The 21,897-nt window shown below is 37.6% G+C and overlaps 1 protein-coding gene across 17 annotated transcripts in view; it reads left to right on the top strand.

The window, feature by feature from the left end:
• The window catches only part of EDA (ectodysplasin A), a 481,432-nt gene that overhangs the window by 105,862 nt on the left and 353,673 nt on the right, over nucleotides 1–21,897 (top strand). For 7 of the 17 annotated variants that reach the window (XR_008708414.1, XM_055564602.1, XM_055564609.1 and 4 more), the window contains one exon: nucleotides 9,592–9,678. The exons of the other annotated variants lie outside the window; for them this stretch is intronic. Coding sequence is in view for 6 of the 7 variants with exons in the window: in XM_055564602.1 (XP_055420577.1) it covers nucleotides 9,592–9,648 (57 nt within the window). In the remaining variant the exon portion in view is untranslated. The remainder of the gene's footprint in view (nucleotides 1–9,591; nucleotides 9,679–21,897) is intronic. 17 annotated transcript variants of the gene reach the window in all.

Raw genomic sequence — 21,897 nt, 5'->3', positions numbered from 1 at the left:
TGCTTTTTCGGTGATCCAGTGGATGTTGAGAATTTGATCTCTGGTTCCTCTGCCTTTTCTGAATTCAGCTTGAACATCTGGAAGTTCACAGTTCACATACTGTTGAAGTCTGGCTTGGAGAATTTTGAGCATTACTTTGCTGGCGGGTGAGATCTGGATCTCAAAATATTTGCTTTTGCATGTTCATTGCAGCATTCAAAATAGCTAAGATGTGGAAACAATAGAAATGTCCATCGATACATAAGTGGATATAGAAAATGTGGTATATACATACAATAGGGTACTATTTCACATTAAAAAAGAGATTCTGCCACATGTGACAACATGGATGAACCTTGAGGACATTATGCTAAGTGAAATAAGCCAGACACAGAAAGGCAAATAGTACATGATTCCACTTATATGAGGTATCTAAAATAGTCAAATTTATAGAATCAGAGAGTGGAATGGTGGTTTCCTAGAGCCAAGGGTGGGGAGAGAAAATGTGGTTACTAATCAACAGGCATTAAATTTCACTTAAGCAATATTAGGACTTCCATGGTGGCTCAGATGGTAAAGCGTCTGTCTACAATGTGGGAGACCCGGGTTCAATCCCTGGGTCAGGAAGATCCCCTGGAGAAGGAAATGGCAACCCACTCCAGTACTATTTGCCTGGAAAATCCTGTGGATGGAGGAGCCTGGTAGGCTACAGTTCATGGGGTCACAAAGAGTCAGACACGACTGAGCAACTTCACTTCACTTCTTCTTCTAAGCAATATAAGTTCTAGAGATCTGCTATAGAAGATATATAGTCAAAAATAATGTGTTGTACACTTAAAATTTAAGAGGGTGAGTCGCATGTTATGAGTTCTAACCACAGTAAAATAAAATTAAGGGAGAAAACCCTCCTGGGATTTTTGTTTTGATTGGATTAAATCTAAAAATGAGTTTAGGGAGAACTTTCCTTTACTATATTGAATCTTCCAATCTATGAATATGGTATATATCTCCACTAATTTAGGTCTTTAATTTTTCTTGGTAATATTTTATAGTTTTCTATGTATGGTACTTGTACATCTTTCATTAGATTTATTTTAAGACATTTTATATTTTTGAAGCCATTTAAAATGTTATCTGCAGTTGATGCTGTGATCCATTTCCTAAGTCCATGTCTTGGTTGAAGAAAATTGTCTCAAGGACAGTTGTCTCATCTCCCAAGGAGATGCTTCCTTGCATTATCATGCATCCAGTGCCTGATTAATGAGGAGGTATAAAGGCTTGCCTTTTACTCCCCAAATACAGAAACCTTTGAAAGGCCATATTAGCTCCAGAGCTATCTATAACTTTGCCTAGGGTCTTTTGGAGATTGTTTTTTCCCCCATATACATATATATATATATATTTTTTAATCTCTTATACATATGTTGATCCCCAAAGCACTTTCTAATAAAAGTAGTGCTTGATAAACTATGTCACCCAGTCTGCTTCACAGGAAAACCAACCTGGGACCATATAATTTTAAAACTTCATTTTAAAATTGCTTCTGGCGTATGCCTAGAAATATAGTTTCTGTTCAATATTGGCTTTGTATACAGCAGTATACAAAGTATACAAAAAAAAAATTGTGTTGAACTCATAGTACTAACAAACTATCTGTAGGTCTTGTGTTTTTTCTATGTATACCATCACACCTTTTATGAAAAATGATGTTTTATCTTTTTATTTTTTCCTCTCCAATATCTACACGTAAGATTTTTTTCTTACCTTATTGCACTGGCTTGAACCTTCAGAAAAATGCTGTTTAGGAACAGTAATAGCACGACAGAGGGAAGGAAAAAAAAAGAAATAGTAATAAGATGCATCTTTGTCCTATTCCCAATCTAAGAGGGAAAAGCATTTAATGTTTCACCTCCATAATGTATGCTATAGTTTTAAGTTTTTTCTAGTTATTTATCACTTTAAAAGTTCTTTTTTAGAACTGGTTTACTGAGAGTTTTGTTATAATCATAAATGGAAATAGCATTTTATCAAATGGTTTTCCTGCATCTATTGAGATAATCATATAACTTTTCCCATTTAATATAGTGTTTAATGTAGTGTTAAAACAATTTTACACTTGTGGGATAAACCTAGTCTTGCTATTTTATTTATTTAGGACTTTTGGTTTATTGTATAATTAAATCAAATTGTCATATTTCTTCTCATATATGAAGTGCAAAGCCTAGAAATTAAGGCTTTCATGTTCATATAGAATCACCTGTAATAATCCTGTTTGTTTAAAGAATATCCATTGCAAACATTTACAGTGGTTGATAGTCCACATTATCTCCTATCTTTTGCTACATTCAGCATTTCCCTGAGCTCCATCCTAAGCTCTGATATGTAATTTCATAATTCTGTTTGAAATACATACTGTTATTTATTTTTCTTGATTTCATTTAGCTTTATACATTTCTGATTATCTGAATATTTTCTTCATAAAACTGTCATCAAAAAAGAGATTACTTCACTTTGCTTCAGTGTTCAAGTTTGTTTTTCTTTTTGCCAACTTTGCTTCAGTTGTCCTAAATATGATGTATTATTTATTTTATATATTGCTAGATTTGATTTGCTAAAATTTCATTTAGGATCTTTGCATCTATGTACATGATTGAGATTAGCATGTAGTTTTCCTTCCTTATCAGTCTTGGACAAGGTTAAAATGTTCCAATAAGATTAGTTGAAAGTATTTCATTTCTACTTTTTGTCTGTAAGAGTTTATGTAATATTGGTAATAATTCTTCCTCAAATGTAGCAAAGCATCTGCGCCTAGAATTTTTTGGGTGGGGGAAAGGGAGATTTTAATCTCTAGATTTTCTATCTTAAAAAACATTTATTTATTTATTTGGCTGCTCCAGGTCTTAGTTGCGGCATGTGAACCCTTAGTTGCAGCATGTAGGATCTAGTTTCCTGACCAAGGATTGAACCCGGGCCCCCTACATTGGGAGCCCAGTATTAGCCACTGGACCACCAGGGAAGTCTCGTTTGCTATGTTAATAGAGATAAGATTTTCAGATTTTATTTAGTTTTTTGGTAAATTGTGTTCTAGAAATTTATTTAGCAAAAAATTTATTCACAGATACAGTTTCATGATATCCTCTGCTGCTGCTGCTGCTAAGTCGCTTCAGTCGTGTCCGACTCCGTGCAACCCCATAGACGGCAGCCCACCAGGCTCCGCTGTCCCTGGGATTCTCCAGGCAAGAACATTTGAGTGGGTTGCCATTTCCTTCTCCAATGCATGAAAGTGAAAAGTGAAAGTGAAGTCGCTTAGTCATATTCGACTCTTTGGGACCCCATGGACTGCAGCCTACGAGGCTCCTCCATCCATGGGATTTTCCAGGCAAGAGTACTGGAGTGGGTCGCCATTGCCTCACTCTTTTCTTAATGATGTGGTAAAATATATGTAACATGAAACTTATCATTATAACCAACCATTTTTATGGTTCAGTGACAGAGAGTACATTCAGAATATGGGTACCCATCGTCACTGTCTGTTTTCAAAACTCTTTCAGTCCTCCCAAACAGAAAATCCATACCCATTAAACAGTAACTCCCTATTTCCCCCTACCTGTGACCACTAGTAGCCTCCATTATACTTTCTGTTTCTTTGAATTTGCCTATTTTAGGTATCTCATATATCAGTGTACTCAACTTGGGCTTCCCAGGGGGCCCAGTGGTAAAGAATCCACCTGTCAATGCAGGAGCTGCGGGAGGTGCAGTTTCCATCCCTGGGCTAGGAAAATCCCCTGGAGGAGAACATGGCAACCCCGCTCCAGTATTCTTTCCAGGATAATCCTATGGACAGAGGAGCTTGGCCATCTACAGTCCATGGGGTCACAAAGGATCAGATACAAGTGACTGAGCATGCACACATTAGTGGAATCATCCAATATTTCTCCTTTTGTGTCTGTGTTATTTCATCAGTGTTGTAGTGTGTATCAGAATTTTATCCTTTTTTTAAATGGCTGAATAATATTTCACTGTGTCTGTATGTGTGTATTTGTGTGTACATCATATTTTGTGTGTGTATTTGTGTGTACACCATATTTTGTTTATCTGTTCATTTGTTGATGGACGTTTTTGGTTGTTTGCATTTTTGGTTTTTGTGAATAATGTTGCTATGAATATTGGCATTCAAGTATGTGTGTCCCTGCTTTTAGTTCTTTTGTGTGAAATTGGTGGATTATATGGTAATTCCGTTTAAATTTTTTGAAGTACTGACAAATTGTTTTCCACAGAGGTTGTGTTTTTTTACATTCCCCCAAGCAATGCACAGTTTCACATCCTACTAACACTTGTTCCAATTTCTCCACATCCTCACCAACACTTGTTATATTTTTATATTTTAAAAAATTACTATCCTAATTGGTATGAAGTCTTTTCTCATTGTGGTTATCATTAGCTGTTTTGAAAACTTTTTTAAAAATAAGATTAGATTCAGAGGAGTTTTACCATGAAGTTGCAAAGAGATCATGTGGCTCTTTTAGCCAGTTTTCCCAGTTGGTTACACTGAATATAACTATCAGTTCAGTTCAGTCACTCAGTCGTGTCCGACTCTTTGTGACCCCATGAACCACAGCATGCCAGGCCTCCCTGTCCATCTCCACTTGCGGAGTCCACCCAAACCCATGTCCATCGAGTCAGTGATACCATCCAACCATCTCATCCTCTGTCATCCCCTTCTCCTCCTGCCCTCAATCTTTCCCAGCATCAGGGTCTTTTCAAATGAGTCAGCTCTTCGCATCAGGTGGCCAAAGTATTGGAGTTTCAGCTCCAGCATCAGTCCCTCCAGTGAACACCCAGGACTGATCTTTAGGATGGACTGGTTGGATCTCCTCGCAGTCCAAAGGACTCTCAAGAGTCTTCTCCAACACCACAGTTCAAAAGCATCAATTCTTTGGTGCTCAGCTTTCTTTATAGTTCAACTCTCACATCCATACATGACCACTGGAAAAACCATAGCCTTGACTAGATGGACCTTTGTTGACAAAGTAATGTCTCTGCTTTTGAATATGCTATCTAGGTTGGTCATAACTTTCCTTCCAAAGAGTAAGTGTCTTTTAATTTCATGGCTGCAGTCACCATCTGCAGTGATTTTGGAGCCCCAAAAAATAAAGTCAGCCACTGTTTCCACTGTTTCCCCATCTATTTGCCATGAAGTGATGGGACCAGATGCCATGATCTTCGTTTTCTGAATGTTGAGCTTTAAGCCAACATTTTCACACTCCTCTTTCAATTTCATCAAGAGGCTCTTGACTTCTTCTTCACTTTCTGCCATAAGGGTGGTGTCATCTGCATATCTGAGGTTATTGATATTCTCCCGGCAATCTTGATTCCAGCTTGTGCTTCTTCCAGCCCAGCATTTCTCATGATGTACTCTGCATAGAAGTTAAATAAGCAGGGTGACAATATACAGCCTTGACGTCCTCCTTTTCCTATTTGGAGCCAGTCTGTTGTTACATGTCCAGTTCTAACTGTTGCTTCCTGACCTGCATACAGGTTTCTCAAGAGGCAGGTCAGGTGGTCTGGTATGCTCATCTCTTTCAGAATTTTCCACAGTTTATTGTGATCCACACAGTCAAAGGCTTTGGCATAGTCAATAAAGCAGAAATAGATGTTTTTTCTGGAACTCTCTTGCTTTTTCGATGATCCAGTGGATGTTGGCGATTTGATCTCTGGTTCCTCTGCCTTTTCGAAAACCAGCTTGAACATCTGGAAGTTCACAGTTCACGTATTGCTGAAGCCTGGCTTGGAGAATTTTAAGCATTATTTTACTAGCGTGTGAGATGAGTGCAGTTGTGTGGTAGTTTGACCATTCTTTGGCATTACCTATCTTTGGGATTGGAATGAAAACTGACCTTTTCCAGTCCTGTGGCCACTGCTGAGTTTTCCAAATGTGCTGGCATATTGAGTGCAGCACTTTCACAGCATCGTCTTTCAGGATTTGAAATAGCTCGACTGGAATTCCATCACCTCCACTAGCTTTGTAACTATAGTACAATATAAAAACCAGAAAACTTTATGTAGATATAAAGTATGTGTATAGTTCTATCATTTTGCTACATGTAGATTTTTGTAGCTACTATTGACAAATACAGAATTGTTTCATCACTGCAGGGATATCCCTTGTACTATTCTTTCTATTCACATCTCCCATTCCCTGTTATTTCTGACCTCTGGCAACTAATCTCTTCTCCATCTCTATAATTTTGTCATTTTGGGAATACTATATAAATGAAATTATACAGTATGTTAACATTTTGAGGTTGGCATTTTTTCTCTCAGTATAGTGCCCTTGAGATCCATGCCAGTTGATATATGTATTATTAGCATTTTGTGTACTATAGTGTGTTTAAATCTTTAACTTCTAATCTGTATGACCTATAGTGTTTCCCCTTTTCATTCCTGATATTGATTGTAAGTGTATGCGCTCCTTTTTCTTGGTTAGTCTTACAAAAGATTTATCAGTTTTATTAGTTGATTCACACTATGGATTGTTTGATTTCTGTTTCATTAATTTCTGCTATTTTTAAATTTTTCTTATTTCTAGTTTCTTTGGCTTTACTGGTTTTAAAAGAATCTAATTTCTTGAGAAGATGCCTAAATCATCCTTCTTTTCTAATATCTGCATTTTTAGAATATAAATTTCTAAGCACAGTTTTAACATGTCATGTAAGTTTTTTTATGATTTTTTTTTGATGTGGACCATTTTTAAAGTCTTTATTGTATTTGTTATAATATTGCTTCTGTTGTATGTTTTGGTTTTATGTCTAACCTTCTGCAATTAGGGAAAATCTCTGTATGATTTAAAGTACTTGTGTATTTAGAGATTAGATCTGATAGAGTGCCTGAAGAATTAGGGACAGAGGTTCATAACCTTGTACAGGAGACAGTGACCAAAACCATCCCCAAGGAAAAGAAATGCAAAAAGACAAAATGGTTGTCTGAGGAGGCTTTAAAAATAGTGGAGAAAAGAAGTGAAATGCAAAGGAGAAAAGAAGATATGCCCATCTGAATGCAGAGTTCCAAAGAATAGCAATGAAAGATAAGAAAGCCTTCCTCAGTGATCAGGGCAAAGAAATAGAGGAAAACAATAGAATGGGAAAGACTAGCGATCTCTTCAAGAAAAGTAGAGATGCCAAGGGAACATTTCATGCAAGGATGGGCACAATAAAGGATAGAAATGATATGGACCTGACAGAAGCAGAAGAGATTAAGAGGTGCAAGAATACACAGAACTGTACAAAAAAGGTCTTAATGGCCCAGTTAACCACTATGCTTTGATCACTCACCTAGAGCCAGACATCCTGGAGTATGAAGTCAAGTGGGCCTTAGGAAGCATTACTATGAACAAAGCTAGTGGAGGTGATGGAATTTCATCTGAGCTATTTCAAATCCTAAAAATGATGCTATGAAAGTGCTGCGCTCAATATGCCAGCAAATTTGGAAAACTCAGCAGTGGCCACAGGACTGGAAAAGTTCAGTTTTCACTCCAATCACAGAAAAGGGCAGTGACAAAGAATGTTAAAACTACTGCACATTGTGCTCAGTTCACATGCTAGCAAGGTAATGCTCAAAATCCTTCAAGCTAGATTTCAGCAGTACATGAACTAAGAACTTCCAGATGTACAAGCTGGATTTAGAAAAGGCAGAGGAACCAGAGATCAAATTGCCAACATCCAGTGGATCATAGAAAAAGCAAGAGAGTTCCAGAAAAACATCTGCTTCACTGACTATGCTAAAGCCTTTGACTGCGTGGATCCCAACAAATTTGTGGAAATTCTTAAAGAGATGGGAATACCAGACCACCTTACTTGCCTCCTGAGAAACCTGTATGCAGGTCAAGAAGCAACAGTTAGACTGGACATAGAACAACAAACTGGTTCAAAATTGGGAAAGGAATATATCAGAGCTGTATATAGTCACCCTGCTTATCTAAATTCTTTGCAGAGTACATCATGAGAAATGCTAGACTGGATGAAGCACAAGCTGGAATCAAGCTGCTGGGAGAAATATCAATAACTTTAGATATACAGATGACACCACCCTAATGGCAGAAAGCAAAGAGGAACTAAAGAGCCTCTTGATGAAGGTTAAAGAGGAGAGTGAAAAAGTTGGCTTAAAACTCAACATTCAAAAAACTAAGTTCTTGCATCTGGTCCCATCAGTTCATGGCAAATAGATGGGGAAACAATGAAAACAGTGACAGACTTTACTTTCTTGGGCTCCAAAATTACTGTGGACGGTGACCACAGCCATGAAATTAACAGATGCTTGCTTCTTGGAAAAAATGATGACAAACCTAGATATTATATTAATAAGCAGAGATCACTTTGCTGACGAAGGTCCATCTAGTCAAAGCTATGGTTTTTCCAGTGGTCATGTATGGATGTGAGAGTTGGACTAAAAAGAAGGCTGAGCACTGAAGAATTGGTGCTTTTGAGCTGTGGTGTTGGAGAAGACTCTTGAGAGTCCCTTGGACTGCTAGGAGATCCAACCAATCAATCCTAAAGGAAATCAGGCCTGAATATTCATTGGAAGGACTGATGTTGAAGCTGAAACTCAGATACTTTGGCCATTTAATGGAAAGAACTGACTCATTCGAAAAGACCCTGGTGCTGGGAAAGATTGAAGGCAGTAGGCGAAGAGGAAGACAGAGGATGAGACGGTTGGATGGCATCACCAGTTCAATGGACATGAGTTTGAGCAAGCTCTGCAAGTTGGTGATGGACAGGGAGTCGGACACAACTGAGTGACTGAACTGACTGACAAATTTAGTACTGTTACAACTTCCTGTTTAATTGTACTTTCTATTATGAAATGTCCCTCTTTATCTGTAGTAATACTTTTTACCTTAAAGTCTATACTGCTTGATATTAATACTACTTTTTTTCATACACCATTTGCATGATATATCTTCCATCTTTGAAAAATTTAACTTTTTTGTTGTAGACTGATCTCTTGTAAATACAGTTTCCTTTTTAAATTCAGGTTGTTTCTTTTAACTGGCACATTTAATTAATTTTAATTAATGTAATTAATTATATATTGCCTTTAAATATGCCACATATTGTTTGCATTCTACTCATCTTACCTGTTCTATGAACCTTTTCTCTCCTTATTGCATTCTTTTGGATATTTTTACTAACATTTTTTAATGTTTTTTTAACTTTATAGATATATATCCTTTTACCATTGGCTTAATAGATATCCTAAAGATTACAACATGCATACTTATTATACTTTAACTCCATTTACCCCCTGGTATCCATATGCTATTGTTGTTTTGTAATTTAATTATCTATATAATTTAAACTGTACATGACATTGTTGTTTTATCAAGATCCCCCATGTGTCTACCCTTTTCTTTGCTCTTTATTCCTTCTTCTCAAGTTTCTGTCTGGCATAATTTCCTTCTGCTTAATAATACCTATTAAAATTCCTTTTTGTGTGTGTCTGCTGATGATTTTTTTGTTTTTGTTTATCTGAAAATATGTCTTTATTTCACCTTCATTTTTGAATGACATTTTTATGGCGTATAGAATTCTATATTAGCAGTTATTTTTCTTTCAGTGTTTTGAAGCTACCCTGTCCCATCTTATGGCTGCTACTATTTGTGCTGGGAAATAAGCCGAAATTTTTATATTTACCTCTTTGAAGGTAATGTGCCTTTTTCTGTTGCTGTTTTTAATGTTTCTGCTGATCTTTGGGTTTTAGTCATTTATCATGATGTGCTTAAATGTGACTTTCTTTATATTTATCTTCATTGGAATTCAAAGAACTTGAATCTGTCACTTGATCATTTTTGTCAGTTTTGAAACATTCTCAGTTATTATCTCTTTAAGTGTTGTTCCTTCCTTATTCTATTTTGTCCTTTTTAAGATTGAGTTACAACCTCTTTAAGAAATTTTCTCTGTATCTCTGATGTCTCTTAAACAATTTTTTCTAAATTCCATCCTTTCTTTTCTTTGTATTTCATTCTGTATATTTTTTCTGACTTCTCTCATTAGCTTTGTCTAACCTGTTAAATTAACCCTCTTAATTTTACTTCTGACGTATTTTTTATTTCTAGACTTTCCATTTGTTTTTTTAAATACTGTTCATTTCTTTGCCATAACTTATAATTTAGTCTTTTCTTCTGTTGAACTTACTAAGCATAATTATTTAAAGTTTTTCATGTGTCAAGTCCATTATGTGAATCCTTTAAGGTATATTTCTGTAGTCTGTTTCTGTTGATTGTCTATCACTTTTCCTTGTTCCTCATATGCCTGGTTATTTTTGGTTGAGTGGTGGACACTGTATATGAAAAACTATAGTAGAGATGGTTTGAGGCCTCAGTTGTTTTTAGTTTTATTCAGAAAGTAGGATTTATGCTCACTTTTGGCAGGTGGTTTTGGGCAGTAAGAATCCCATTACCATCTTAATCCAGTCTGAGACTGAGATAATTTGAAGCTGTCCTTTATTTTAGACTTCCTTTAGGTATCTTTCCTTTCTCAGTTGGAACCAAACATCTGAGGACTTTTTTATGGTTGCCCCTCATGATGTGTCCTGAATTCCTAATTCTGCCATTTTAGTGCCATGAGCCTATCCAAAGCTCTGCTTTCTCTAAGCTGACTCCTCTGTGATGAGCCAGTTATCTAAGAAGAAATAGAGCCTCTCTGAGTTTTCTTTCTGTGCTGAATCTTGGCTCTATAACACTTCATTGCATTGTTAGAACTTGGATGCCTTTGTGTGTGTGTGTGTGTGTGTGTGTGTGTGTGTGTGTATATATATATAAAATTTATATTCTATCCCTCTTATTGTTTCTAGCAGGAAATTTGGTCTGAATTACTTAGTCTTCCATTTCTAGAAGCAGCATCAGTTAATCATTCCTTCAACAAATATTGATCATCTCCTATGTATCAGGCACTGTACAAAACAGTGAAGAGGCAACTGTTGAATTTGTTAGAGAGGAATGTTGCCATCATAGTGTTTATAGTCAAGTGAACAGGCAATTATAATATAATATGATAATGCATCGATAAGGTTAATTATAAGATCTGGAGCACTAAGAAGGAGTTCTTGACCCAGCATTTTCTGAGCTTAGACCTGAAAATAAGTAAGAATTATCTATGGTAAGACTGTTTTAGGTAGAAGGATTAAAATGCAAAGACTTGGAGGTGAGAGATAACATAGCATATTCAGGGAACAGAAAACTCAGTTTCTATAAAGCAGTAGTTACCAAGACAGTGTGTTACTGGCAAAAAGATAGGCATATAAATCAGTGGAATAGAATTATTTGTTTGTAAACAACCCTTACATTAATGGTCAATTAATTTTTGACAAATGTACAGACATTTCATTGGGAGAAAAAATACTCTGTTCAACAAATGGTGCTGGAACATTTGGACATCCACATGCAAAGAGATAATCTTAGATCCTCATAATGCACCATATCCCAAAGTTAAATCAAAATGTCTGATAGGCTCAAATGTAAGTGCCAAAAGAATAACAATTTTAGAGGAAAATATAGGAGATAATCTTTCAGATTTTGAACTGGACAAGGATTTCTTAGCTAGAACACTGCAAATACAGTCCAAAAAATGATAAATTAATAAACTGGGCCTCATCAAAATATAAAAACTTTTGTTTATCAAAAGAAACATTAGTAAATAAACATAACAGACTAGGAGAAAATGTTTGCAACATAGATATTCAATAAAGAATTCATATCCAAGATTTACAAAGGACTCTTGGAATTACAACAATAAGAAGATCACTGAAATTTTACAAAATGGGCAAAGGAAACAAATATTTCAGCACAGAGGATATTCAAATAGCTAAGTAAAAACTTCATGAAAAGATGCTCAATGTCATGATCTATCAGGAAAGTGCAAATTAAAACCACATTGGAGATAAATACCTTATGATCTCTCTTATATGTGGAATCAAAACAAAAACAAGCTCAAAAATGTTGAGAACAGATTGATTGCTGCCAGAAGCAGAGATTGGTCACTGCCAGAAGCAGGGGGTGGGTATGGGTGAAATGAGTGAAGACAGTCAACAGAAAGAATCCTCTAGTTATGAAATGAATAGGTCCTGGGAGATATAATGTACAGCATGGCAACTATAGTTTATAATACTATATTGTATGTTTGAAAGTAGATCTTAAAAGTTCTCATCATAAGAAAAAAAATTCTGTAACTATGTATAGTGATAGATGTTAGCTAGACTTACTGTGGTGATCAATTTACAAATTTATATACAAATATTAAATCATGTCGTACAGCTGAAACTAATGTTGTATGTCAATTGTAACTCAATTTAGTATTTTTTTTTTGAAAACTACAATGTAGTTACCATCTCACATTCACTAGAATGAAAAAATAAGGAGCAGAGGTGTAGAAAAGTAGAAAACTTCATACACTGCTGGTGGAAATGTAAAATGATGCAACTGTTTTGGAAAACAGCTTGGCAGTTCCTTATGACCCAGCAATTCTACTCCTAGGTATATACCAAAGATAATTGAAAATATGTGGACAAGTGTTCCTAGCAGCATTATTCATGATAACCAAAAAGTGGACTCAACCCAAATGTCCAATGGGTAAGCAAAATGAGGCATAATATTCTCTACAATGGAATATTATTCAATTGTAAAAGAAATGTAGTACAGATACATGCTAAAACATAGATGAACCCCAAAAATATTGCACTAAGTGAAAGAAACCAGCCATAAAAAAAACAACGTATGATTCCATTTATGTGAAATGTCCGAAACAGGCAAATATGTGGAGACAAAAGTTAGTGGATACCTGGTGGAGGAAATGGGGATTAAGTGAATATAAGCCTGTTATTTTAAAATGTGTAAGGCACATACAATATGGTCAATAAATGTGTAAGAGGTGTTGGTTGTTTCTGATGCCTATTTTTAGAAGAAGAGAATGTTCAAAATTGTTCACCCCAATTACCCTCAGATTTATCTCCTGCTAATCGATGTGTCCAGGACCCCAACCCAATATCAACTCAGGAAGACGCTCCAAGGGTTGAGGTTTGGTCATGCACAATTTTAAGAATTTGTGGACAGAGGAGCCTGGCGGGCTACAGTCCATAGGGTCACAAAGAGTCGGACACAACTGAAGTGACTTAGCGCGCATAGGTGATTCTGGTGTATTTAGGGTGAGAATCTTTGACTCATGGAATTGTGCATGTGTATGGTTAGAAGCTAGAGTGCATATGGGCCAAATGGCTACTTGTATTAGGGTGGGCATACAGTAATCAGGAATCTTGGCCCATAAACTAAAAAAAAAAAAGAAAAAAAATTGGAGTCTTGGCCCAGAATGACCTCTTTCTGTTTCTCTTTTACTCTCATTCTGTCTGAAATAGCTAGCTATTCCAAAGTCCTACTAAGAACCTTTTCCAGATTTGTAGGGTTAACATATATTATGCAGATCATCTATTGCAGTGGTTCTTAACCAAGGGTACATAGTTGTCTTACCCTGGGAACCTTTTCAAAATGCATATGTCCCTGGCCACACACTCAGACATATGTCATCAGAGTTTTTCGAGTAGTACCATGAGCATTTATTGTTTGGAAAAAAGACTGCAGGTGATACCATGCTCATTTCATTTGAGAATTAATGCTCTAAAGGAAGAAATGAAGGAAAGAGTATAAAGGAGATAACATTTGGTTCCCTGCGACTAACCTCAGCTCTTCTGTTATGGATTATGAAGTCTTTATCATCTGTGATACTGGGACTGACTACTGGATTGTGAGCTTGGGTGGTAGTGAGTGTTTAATGAACATCTCTCTGTAGAACACCATTTTGGAAATCTATTGATAAACTGTCTTTGAGGGAGAGAGGAATTTCAGTTGCCAATTTCTCAGCTAGATAATAGTCTTGTGTGCTTGGGATAGCCAAGGGAGGAGGGTGATTCTTTGTCTCCTGCGGCTTCCTGGGGACTCCCCTGCTGCTTGCTGCTGAAATTACTTTAAAACTATAGGCTGCTGAGTAAACTTCCCCATGCACATCCACCTGTTAGTGGGCCTGCACTTCAGAGATGAAGAGTAATTTTTGGGGGAATGATGCATACAGCATAGGTTGAAACTTAACAGGCACAATGAAATTGATTTTCAGAAGACTACTTCTGAATTTTATTTTGTGGTTTGTGGATCATTATTCTTGTTTCATCCTGCCATATTAATGGTCTACAAGGGCAGCAATAGCTTGAACATTTGTAAGGTTTTGGATCAATCCACATGGCTCTGTGCTAGGGGCATTCCATGCTTCTAATGCGCTTTTTGCTGTGTAGTCTACTCAGTCTGGGGAAACTCTGAGGCTTTCTTTTATGGAAGAAGGTTCTTAACACTTGTCGGGGTTAGACTGAGAAGAAGGAAGAGCAGTAGAGCTGAGGAGTTCCCTTGACTCAACCACCACTTCACTGAGCTTGTATTATGTACAAGACACGTTACTAGTGGGGCTTCTATTCCTTAAAGCTCATTTAGCTAACAGAGTCAACCAAGGAGTACAAACCTATGTTGTTCTTTCTTTTTTTGGCCATGTCATGTGGCATGCGGAATCTTACTTCCCCATCCAGCAATTGAATCCACAACCCCTGAATTGAGAGCATGGAGTCTTAACCACTGGATCACCAGGGAATTCAAACCTATGTCATTGTTAATGATGTTAGACAAATCTTTTTGGTGCTGTTTATTTCTGCTTGGATTTCCAGCTGACACCTCAAATTCAGTAAGTTAAACTGAAGTCATCTTCATTCTTCCCCACTTCGTACCCACCCCAGCCTCCTGCACACTGACTTTTACAAAATTAAATCCAAGTTTCATTTTGTCACCAGGGCTTCCCTGGTGGCTCAGAGGTTAAAGCGTCTGCCTGGAATGTGGGAGACCGGGGTTTGATCCCGGGGTCGGGAAGATCCCCTGGAGAAGGAATTGGCAACCCACTCCAGTACTCTTGCCTGGAGAATCCCATGGAGGGAGGAGCCTGGTAGGCTACAGTCCATGGGGTTGCAAAGAGTCAGACACGACTGAGGGACTTCACTTTCACTTTCATTTTCTCAGTCACTCAGGCATGAAACTTTGGACAATTTTTTTTTCATTTCCATCTTTCCCTTGCTTCTTGTATTTAGCAGCCAATTGCTAAGTTGATTCATACTTTGTGAAGTTGATTTGTAGTGTTCACGATGCCTCTTGCATGACTCCCTGTCTTTCTAGTTCCTTTGCTACTACTCTGGTTGTGTTTGGCACAGATGACGTTCAAGGTTCCTCCCAACCTACCTCTCCCCTGCAGTGGTTGTCCAGTTGGGAGTTGCTTTATGCTGTACTTCATATGCACACCTCAGCTAGATCATTTTTCTTCAAGTGCCACTTTCTCATGTCACTCCCTCCTCAGAAATCTTTTATGTCTCCACACTGCCGCTCTTCAAACTTTTTAAACTGGCATTCTAAAGTGAAAGTGAAAGTGTTAGTTGCTCAGTCATGTCTGACTCTTTGCAACTCCGTGGACTGTAGCCTGCCAGGCTTCTCCATGTAATTCTCCAGGCAAGGATACTGGAGTAGGTAGCCATTCCCTTCTCCAGGGGATCCTTCCAACCCAGGGATTGAACCTGGTCTCCTGCATTGCAGGCAGATTCTTTATGATCTGAACCACCAGGGAAGCCCCTCTGCATTCTAAGCCCCTCTTCAATCAGACTTGAGCTGCTCTGCCACTCTTATACTCTACAGCTAAATCCTGTTTCCATGCAGACAAGTCCATTCGTAGGTTTCTCACATTCTGGCCTTTGTTTGCCCATTCCCCAAAGCAGAATGTCCTTTCTTCCAGCCTGCCTCTTGGATTCCTTCAGGTCCTTCACAGCTCAACTTAAACCTTAGCACTAAAGTGAATTCTTCCTTGCCCATTTATTTAAATGCTTCTCTAAACCCCTCATTTGACATTACATTGTATTGTAGGTTATCTTGTTCTGTCAACTAGATGGGAAGGTTTTCGAAGGCAGAGACTATTATACTTCTTTGTAGCTTCTACAATACTGATTTGTATTCTTTTTAGTTAAATATGGAAGTAAATGTTAACATATTAAAACATTCTCCCTAATATTGGACTCTGAAACACAGTTGTACACATTTATTGAGGGGAATATCATGCTACATTAAGGATCTGGTGGTTATTAATGGGGTCTGTCACTAAGGTTTCTTTTCTTCTAGAGCCCAGCTTAAGGTTAAACACCCTCACACAGGACATACTGGGCCCTTGAGCCTCTACCTGCAGTTTCTCTCCCTCCTTCAAATCTTTACAAGCCTTCTGCATAGCAGGAATTCATATTCCTTTGACCTGCTATGTACTTCTTGATTTCCTCAACCCAGCAAGTTTTTACATTTAGAGTGACTTTGGAATTAATCTCCCCTGCAGACTAGTAAAGGTACCTCCATTTCTTGGCCTTCTGATTCTAACTGATTTGCCAGGTCATGGGAGGCTCCATGGGCTTCACTGGTGGCTCAGTGGTAAAAAATCCACTTGCAGTGCAGGAGCCACAGGAGACCTGGTTTCGATCCCTTGCGTTAGGAAGATCCCCTGGAGGAGGGCATGGTAACCCACTCCGAATATTCTTGCCTGGGAAATCCCATGGATAGAGGAGTCTGGTGGGCCACAGTCCATAGGGTCACAAAGAATTGCACACAGAGACTTAAGCAGCTTAGCAGCAGCAGCAGGGAGGCTCCATAATCAAGTTTCCTTTCAAGTCAAAGGCCCTTCCCCATCAGATATCAGAATTCCCTACCCTTGTTTGTATTTTAAACAATATCTCATTTAAGGTGTAAATATGGGTAAGCCTTAAGGCAAGGGCTTTCCATATCTTGTGTAACACGAAATAGGCCAATGTTCCAAATAATAAAGGCTTAGGGGAAAACTGGGGTTGTGGTTAGGTGTGTGTGCACCTGTTGTGAGTGTGTATGTTTGCATGTGTGTGTGTGAGGGAGAGAGCAAGAGAGAACAGAGAGATTGATTCTGTTTGTGCATGTATGCATTTAAACATTGAACACCAGAATTCTATTCCTTGGGAAATGTGTTATGTATCACAGCTGTGTAGGTAATATAATTTTGCCTTTTGACATCATCCCAGTAAAAGAAATTTCAGATTTCCCCATCTTTTTGCAGGACTCACAAAGCATATATTTTGTGACCTGAGGATAACGATAAAGGCATATTTATCAGCCACAGACAATGTATATATAGATTGACATATGTACCATTAAATTATTTAACTAAGCAAAGAATTACTCAGTTCCTACTATGTACCAAGCATCTGTAGGAGAGAGATGATTCATGGATAAAAACATAAGTCTAAGTAGTACTACTATTGCATAAATTACTTTTTCACACCTTCAATTAACCCATTTTCTCCTCAGCCCCTACCTTTATCTATTCTTTCACAAAGTCAAGTCCTGCTTCCACCTTTGAATTAGAGTTGCTTTATGTGAAACTAGACTTGCCTCATGCTTGTTTTGGTCTATTTTGGAGACTTGCATCGTCCAGGAACTTGTAGAAAGAGTATTAGAATGAATTCTGATTCTTCATTTAGCCAGTTAGCACATTTTGATGTCTTTATTTGTAAAATGGGAAAGGTAATACCTTCCCTATCTCCTTTACAGAGTTTTTCTAAGGAACAAAAACAAATAAATGTAAAAAATATAAAACTGTCCAGCTGATTTTTAGAGAGCTTATTGGTATATGTCTTTGTCTCCTTAATTGTGTAAAACTTTTATTCCAATTGGTACCTTATATATTCCATGTAGTTGGCCCGTCTGTTGACAAAAATTCACAGGAATTGATGATGGCATTGCAGTTCTTTGAGTTACATGCTTTTATGTGTATTTCTTTTTTATAGTTTCAAATGATTTCTTTCAGCCTGGTCGTGTGATAGTTTCTTTCAATGTGCGGTAGAAGGAGAACTAGACTGGAAATTGTGAGGCAAGCGTTCTTGTCTCAGCTATGAGTCTAGTTTTTCTCCCCTAGTTAAGTTCGGTCACCTTAGTTAGGTCACTTCACTTTTCTGGCTCTCAATTTTCTTATCTGTAAAATGTTGGAAATTGAAGTTGGTGACCTATAAGATCTCTTCTAACACTAGCAATTTTATCACTTCAGCGAACAGAATCCCCATTGCTCCCCCTCCCTGATTTTCTTAGCCTGTTCCTCTCACGTGAGAATCACTGGCATAATAAACACAGCCCAAATGCTTTAGCTAGCCATTCAAGACCCACATTAATGTTGGTTTGCTAGTATTGTCTACTGTGCATAATACAAATCACAGTTATATATAGATTGATTTTCTTACTGCATATTCCTACCTTCATTGTCACTTGGGTTATTGCTCTTGTTAAAATTCTCTTTTTGACGATAAAATACTCCTCATCTTTAAGGACAAGTTTAAATTTCACACTTTCCTGTGAAGGCTTTTCTGATCTCTTAGCCCTTAGTGATTTTTTTTATATTTCATCTAACCTCAAATCAGCATTTATGATATGCCACATACTCTACATAGCATTGTAGGAGATAGAAAGATAAAATAAGTCCCTGACATTAGAGAGAACCTGAAATTGCAGATGAGCATGGTGAGCAGAGGGAGCAGCATGAGCAAAGACTTAGAGACAGTAGGGTGGAGGGTGTGTTTGGGTAAAAGCTTAGAGCCCATTCACCTTACTTATTTGGTCTATGTCTTATTTGGTCTATGTATTGTCTAAAAACAGTTCTTGAGATAGTATGCTGCTATATAATATGAAACTATGGTTCATTTGTTATTTATTGGCCACCCAGTTTCCATTTCCTTTTTCAAATAATGTTGCAGTTTTTGGAGTAATCAGTCTCCTTTATTGGATAGTTGTAGTGTTATGGCAAATCTCAGTGCTTATATTCAATATAAGCCAAAATGATCTGGTCTTTTTTCATATTACCCCAATAAAACCAAAGAGAAGTGGCTACATGATAGGAGAATCAGTTTACATTCTCTTTTGGACCTGGCCATCACTTCATGGGAAATAGATGGGGAAACAATGGAAACAGTGACAGACTATCTTTTTTGGGCTCCAAAATCACTGCAGAGGGTGACTGCAGCCATGAAATTAAAAAATTCTTGTTCCTTGGAAGAAAAGTTATGACCAACCTAGACAGCATATTAAAAAGCAGAGACATTACTTTGCCAGCAAAAGTCCATCTAATCAAAGCTATGGTTTTTCTAGTAGTCACGTATGGATGTGAGAGTTGGACTATAAAGAAAGCTGAGTGCCGAAGAATTTATGCTTTTAATCCATGGTATAGGAGAAGACTCTTGAGAGTCCCTTGGACTGCAAGGAGATCCAACCAGTCCATCCTAAAGGAAATCAGTCATGAATATTCATTGGAAAGACTGATGCTGATGCTGAAGCTGAAACTCCAATACTTTGGCCACCTGATGCAAAGAACTGACTCATTGGAAAAGACTCTGATGCTAGGAAAGGTTGAAGGCGGGAGGAGAAGGGGCCGACAGAGGGTGAGATAATTGGATGGCATCACTGACTCAATGGATTTGAGTTTGAGTAAACTCCGGGAGTTGGTGATAGACAGGGCAGCTTGGCATGCTGCAAAGAGTTGGGGTCGCAAAGAGTTGGACACAACTGAGTGAATGAACTGAAGGGAACTGACTTTTTTTTTTACCTTACCTGTATAGATCCTTTTACCTATCACCCCCATCACCCTCTTGGAATCACCCTCAAGTCTCTTGACTCCTTGTCCCCAGTTCTCCCTGCCTTGACAAAGCCCCCCAGACTGTAGGTGTTCCATTCCCCTCATTCACTGGAATACCTGCAGGTCGAACTCCATTTGTACCCACTCTTGTGCTCCTACCTCCATAGAGAAAGTATGTTCCTTTGGTCCAAGACCAGTCCTTTCACCTAGGCTTTGAATCCTCGCCCCTCCCACTTTTTAAATGGCCCATTCTATACCAGTCATTTCTTTTCTCTCCTGTATTTTTGCACTCTCTCAAATGTCTTTTTCTTTTTAGCATATAATCATGTTCACATCTCACCTTGGCAGGGAAGAACGTTCTTTGAGCCAACATCTTCCCAAAACTACTCTATTCTCATTTCTCTTAATAGTCAAGCTTCTGAGAGGAATGGAATAAACTTGCTGTCTACATGCTAACAAGTTCATTTTCTTATGGTTAGGTTTCTATGCCCTCTTCACCACTGAATCTTTTTTTCCTAAAGGTCAGTAATGATCTCCATACTGCAGGTTTGATGGGGTTCTTGTAATCATATTCCACTTTCTGTCATGATTGATATTGTCCAAACCCTTATTCCCCTTTTTCTATTTTAAAAAGTTTTTAATAATAACCAGAGAAAGACATTTGACATTTTGAATTTATTGATGATAAGATAGTTATTTCATTTATTAATGTTCCTCAGTGAATATTTATTGAATGTTAAATTTGTTTTGTTTTAATGGAGCCTATTATACAGAGTGAAGTAAGCCAGAAAGAAAAACACCAATACAGTATATTGATGCATATATATGCAATTTAGAAAGATGGTAACGATAACCCTGTATGTGACATAGCAAAAGAGACAGATGTATAGAACAGTCTTTTGGACTCTGGGAGAGGGCGAGGGTGGGATGATTTGGGAGAATGCCATTGGAACATGTGTATTATCGTATGTGAAACGAATCGACAGTCCAGGCTCGATGCATGAGACAGGGTGCTCAGGGCTGGTGCACTGGGATGACCCAGAGGGATGGGATGGGGAGGGAGGTGGGAGGGGGGTTCAGGATGGGGAACACATGTACACCTGTGGCGGATTCATGTCAATGTATGGCAAAACCAATACAATATTGTCAAGTATTTAGCCTCCAATTAAAATAAATAAATTTATATAAAAAAATAAAATTTTGTAATTTTGTAATTCACATACCATAAAATTCACCCTTTTAAGGTGTACAGTTTATTGGTTTTAAAGTATAGTCACAGAACTGTGCAGCCATTACCACTCTCTAATTCCAGAATATTTTATATCCCCAAAAGAAGCCCTGTACCCATTATCAGTTCCCTCTCCCCATGGGCCTTGTCAACCACTAATCTAGTTCCTGTATCTATGGATTTGCCTATTCTAGATAGTTCATATAAATGGAATCATATGTATCTGGTCTCTTTCATTTAGCATATTTTTAAGGTTCATCCTTATTATAGCTTGTATTGATGCTTCATTTCTTTTTATGGCTGAGTACTCCACTATAAGAACATACACTTTTGTTTATCCATTCATCCACAGAGGGATATTTGGATTCTTTCCATCTTTTGGTGAATAATGCTTCTATGAACAATAGTGTACAAGTTTTTGTTTGAATGCCTGTCTTTACTTTTTTTGTTTTTAATTTTTTAATTGAAGGATAATTGCTTTACACAATTTTGTGGTTTTCTGTCTTACATCAACAAGAATCAACCACAGGTACACCCATGTCCCCTCCCTCCCAGACCTCCCTCCTATCTCCCTCCCCACCCCACCCTTCAGCCTGTCACAGAGCCCCTGTTTGAGTTCCCTGAGTCATACAGCAAATTCCTATTGGCTATCTATTTTACATATGGTATTGTAAATTTCTATGTTACTCTCTCCATACATCTCCACTTCCTAGGAGAGAAGTTGCTGAGTCATATCAAAATTTTCTTTTAACTTTTTGAGGAACTACCCAACTGTTTTCCCCAGTTGCTGAACCATTTTGCATTCTCATTATCAGTATATGAGAATTCCAATTTCTTCACATCCTTACCAGCACTTGTTATTGTTTGTCTTTTTTATTATATCCATGCTAATGGATGTTAAGTAGTATCTAATTGTTATTTTGATTTACATTTCCATAAAGACTA

The sequence above is a fragment of the Bubalus kerabau genome, chromosome X, assembly GCF_029407905.1.
Source record: "Bubalus kerabau isolate K-KA32 ecotype Philippines breed swamp buffalo chromosome X, PCC_UOA_SB_1v2, whole genome shotgun sequence".
NCBI lineage: Eukaryota > Metazoa > Chordata > Mammalia > Artiodactyla > Bovidae > Bubalus > Bubalus kerabau.
This window is presented reverse-complemented; position numbering and strand designations above follow the sequence as displayed.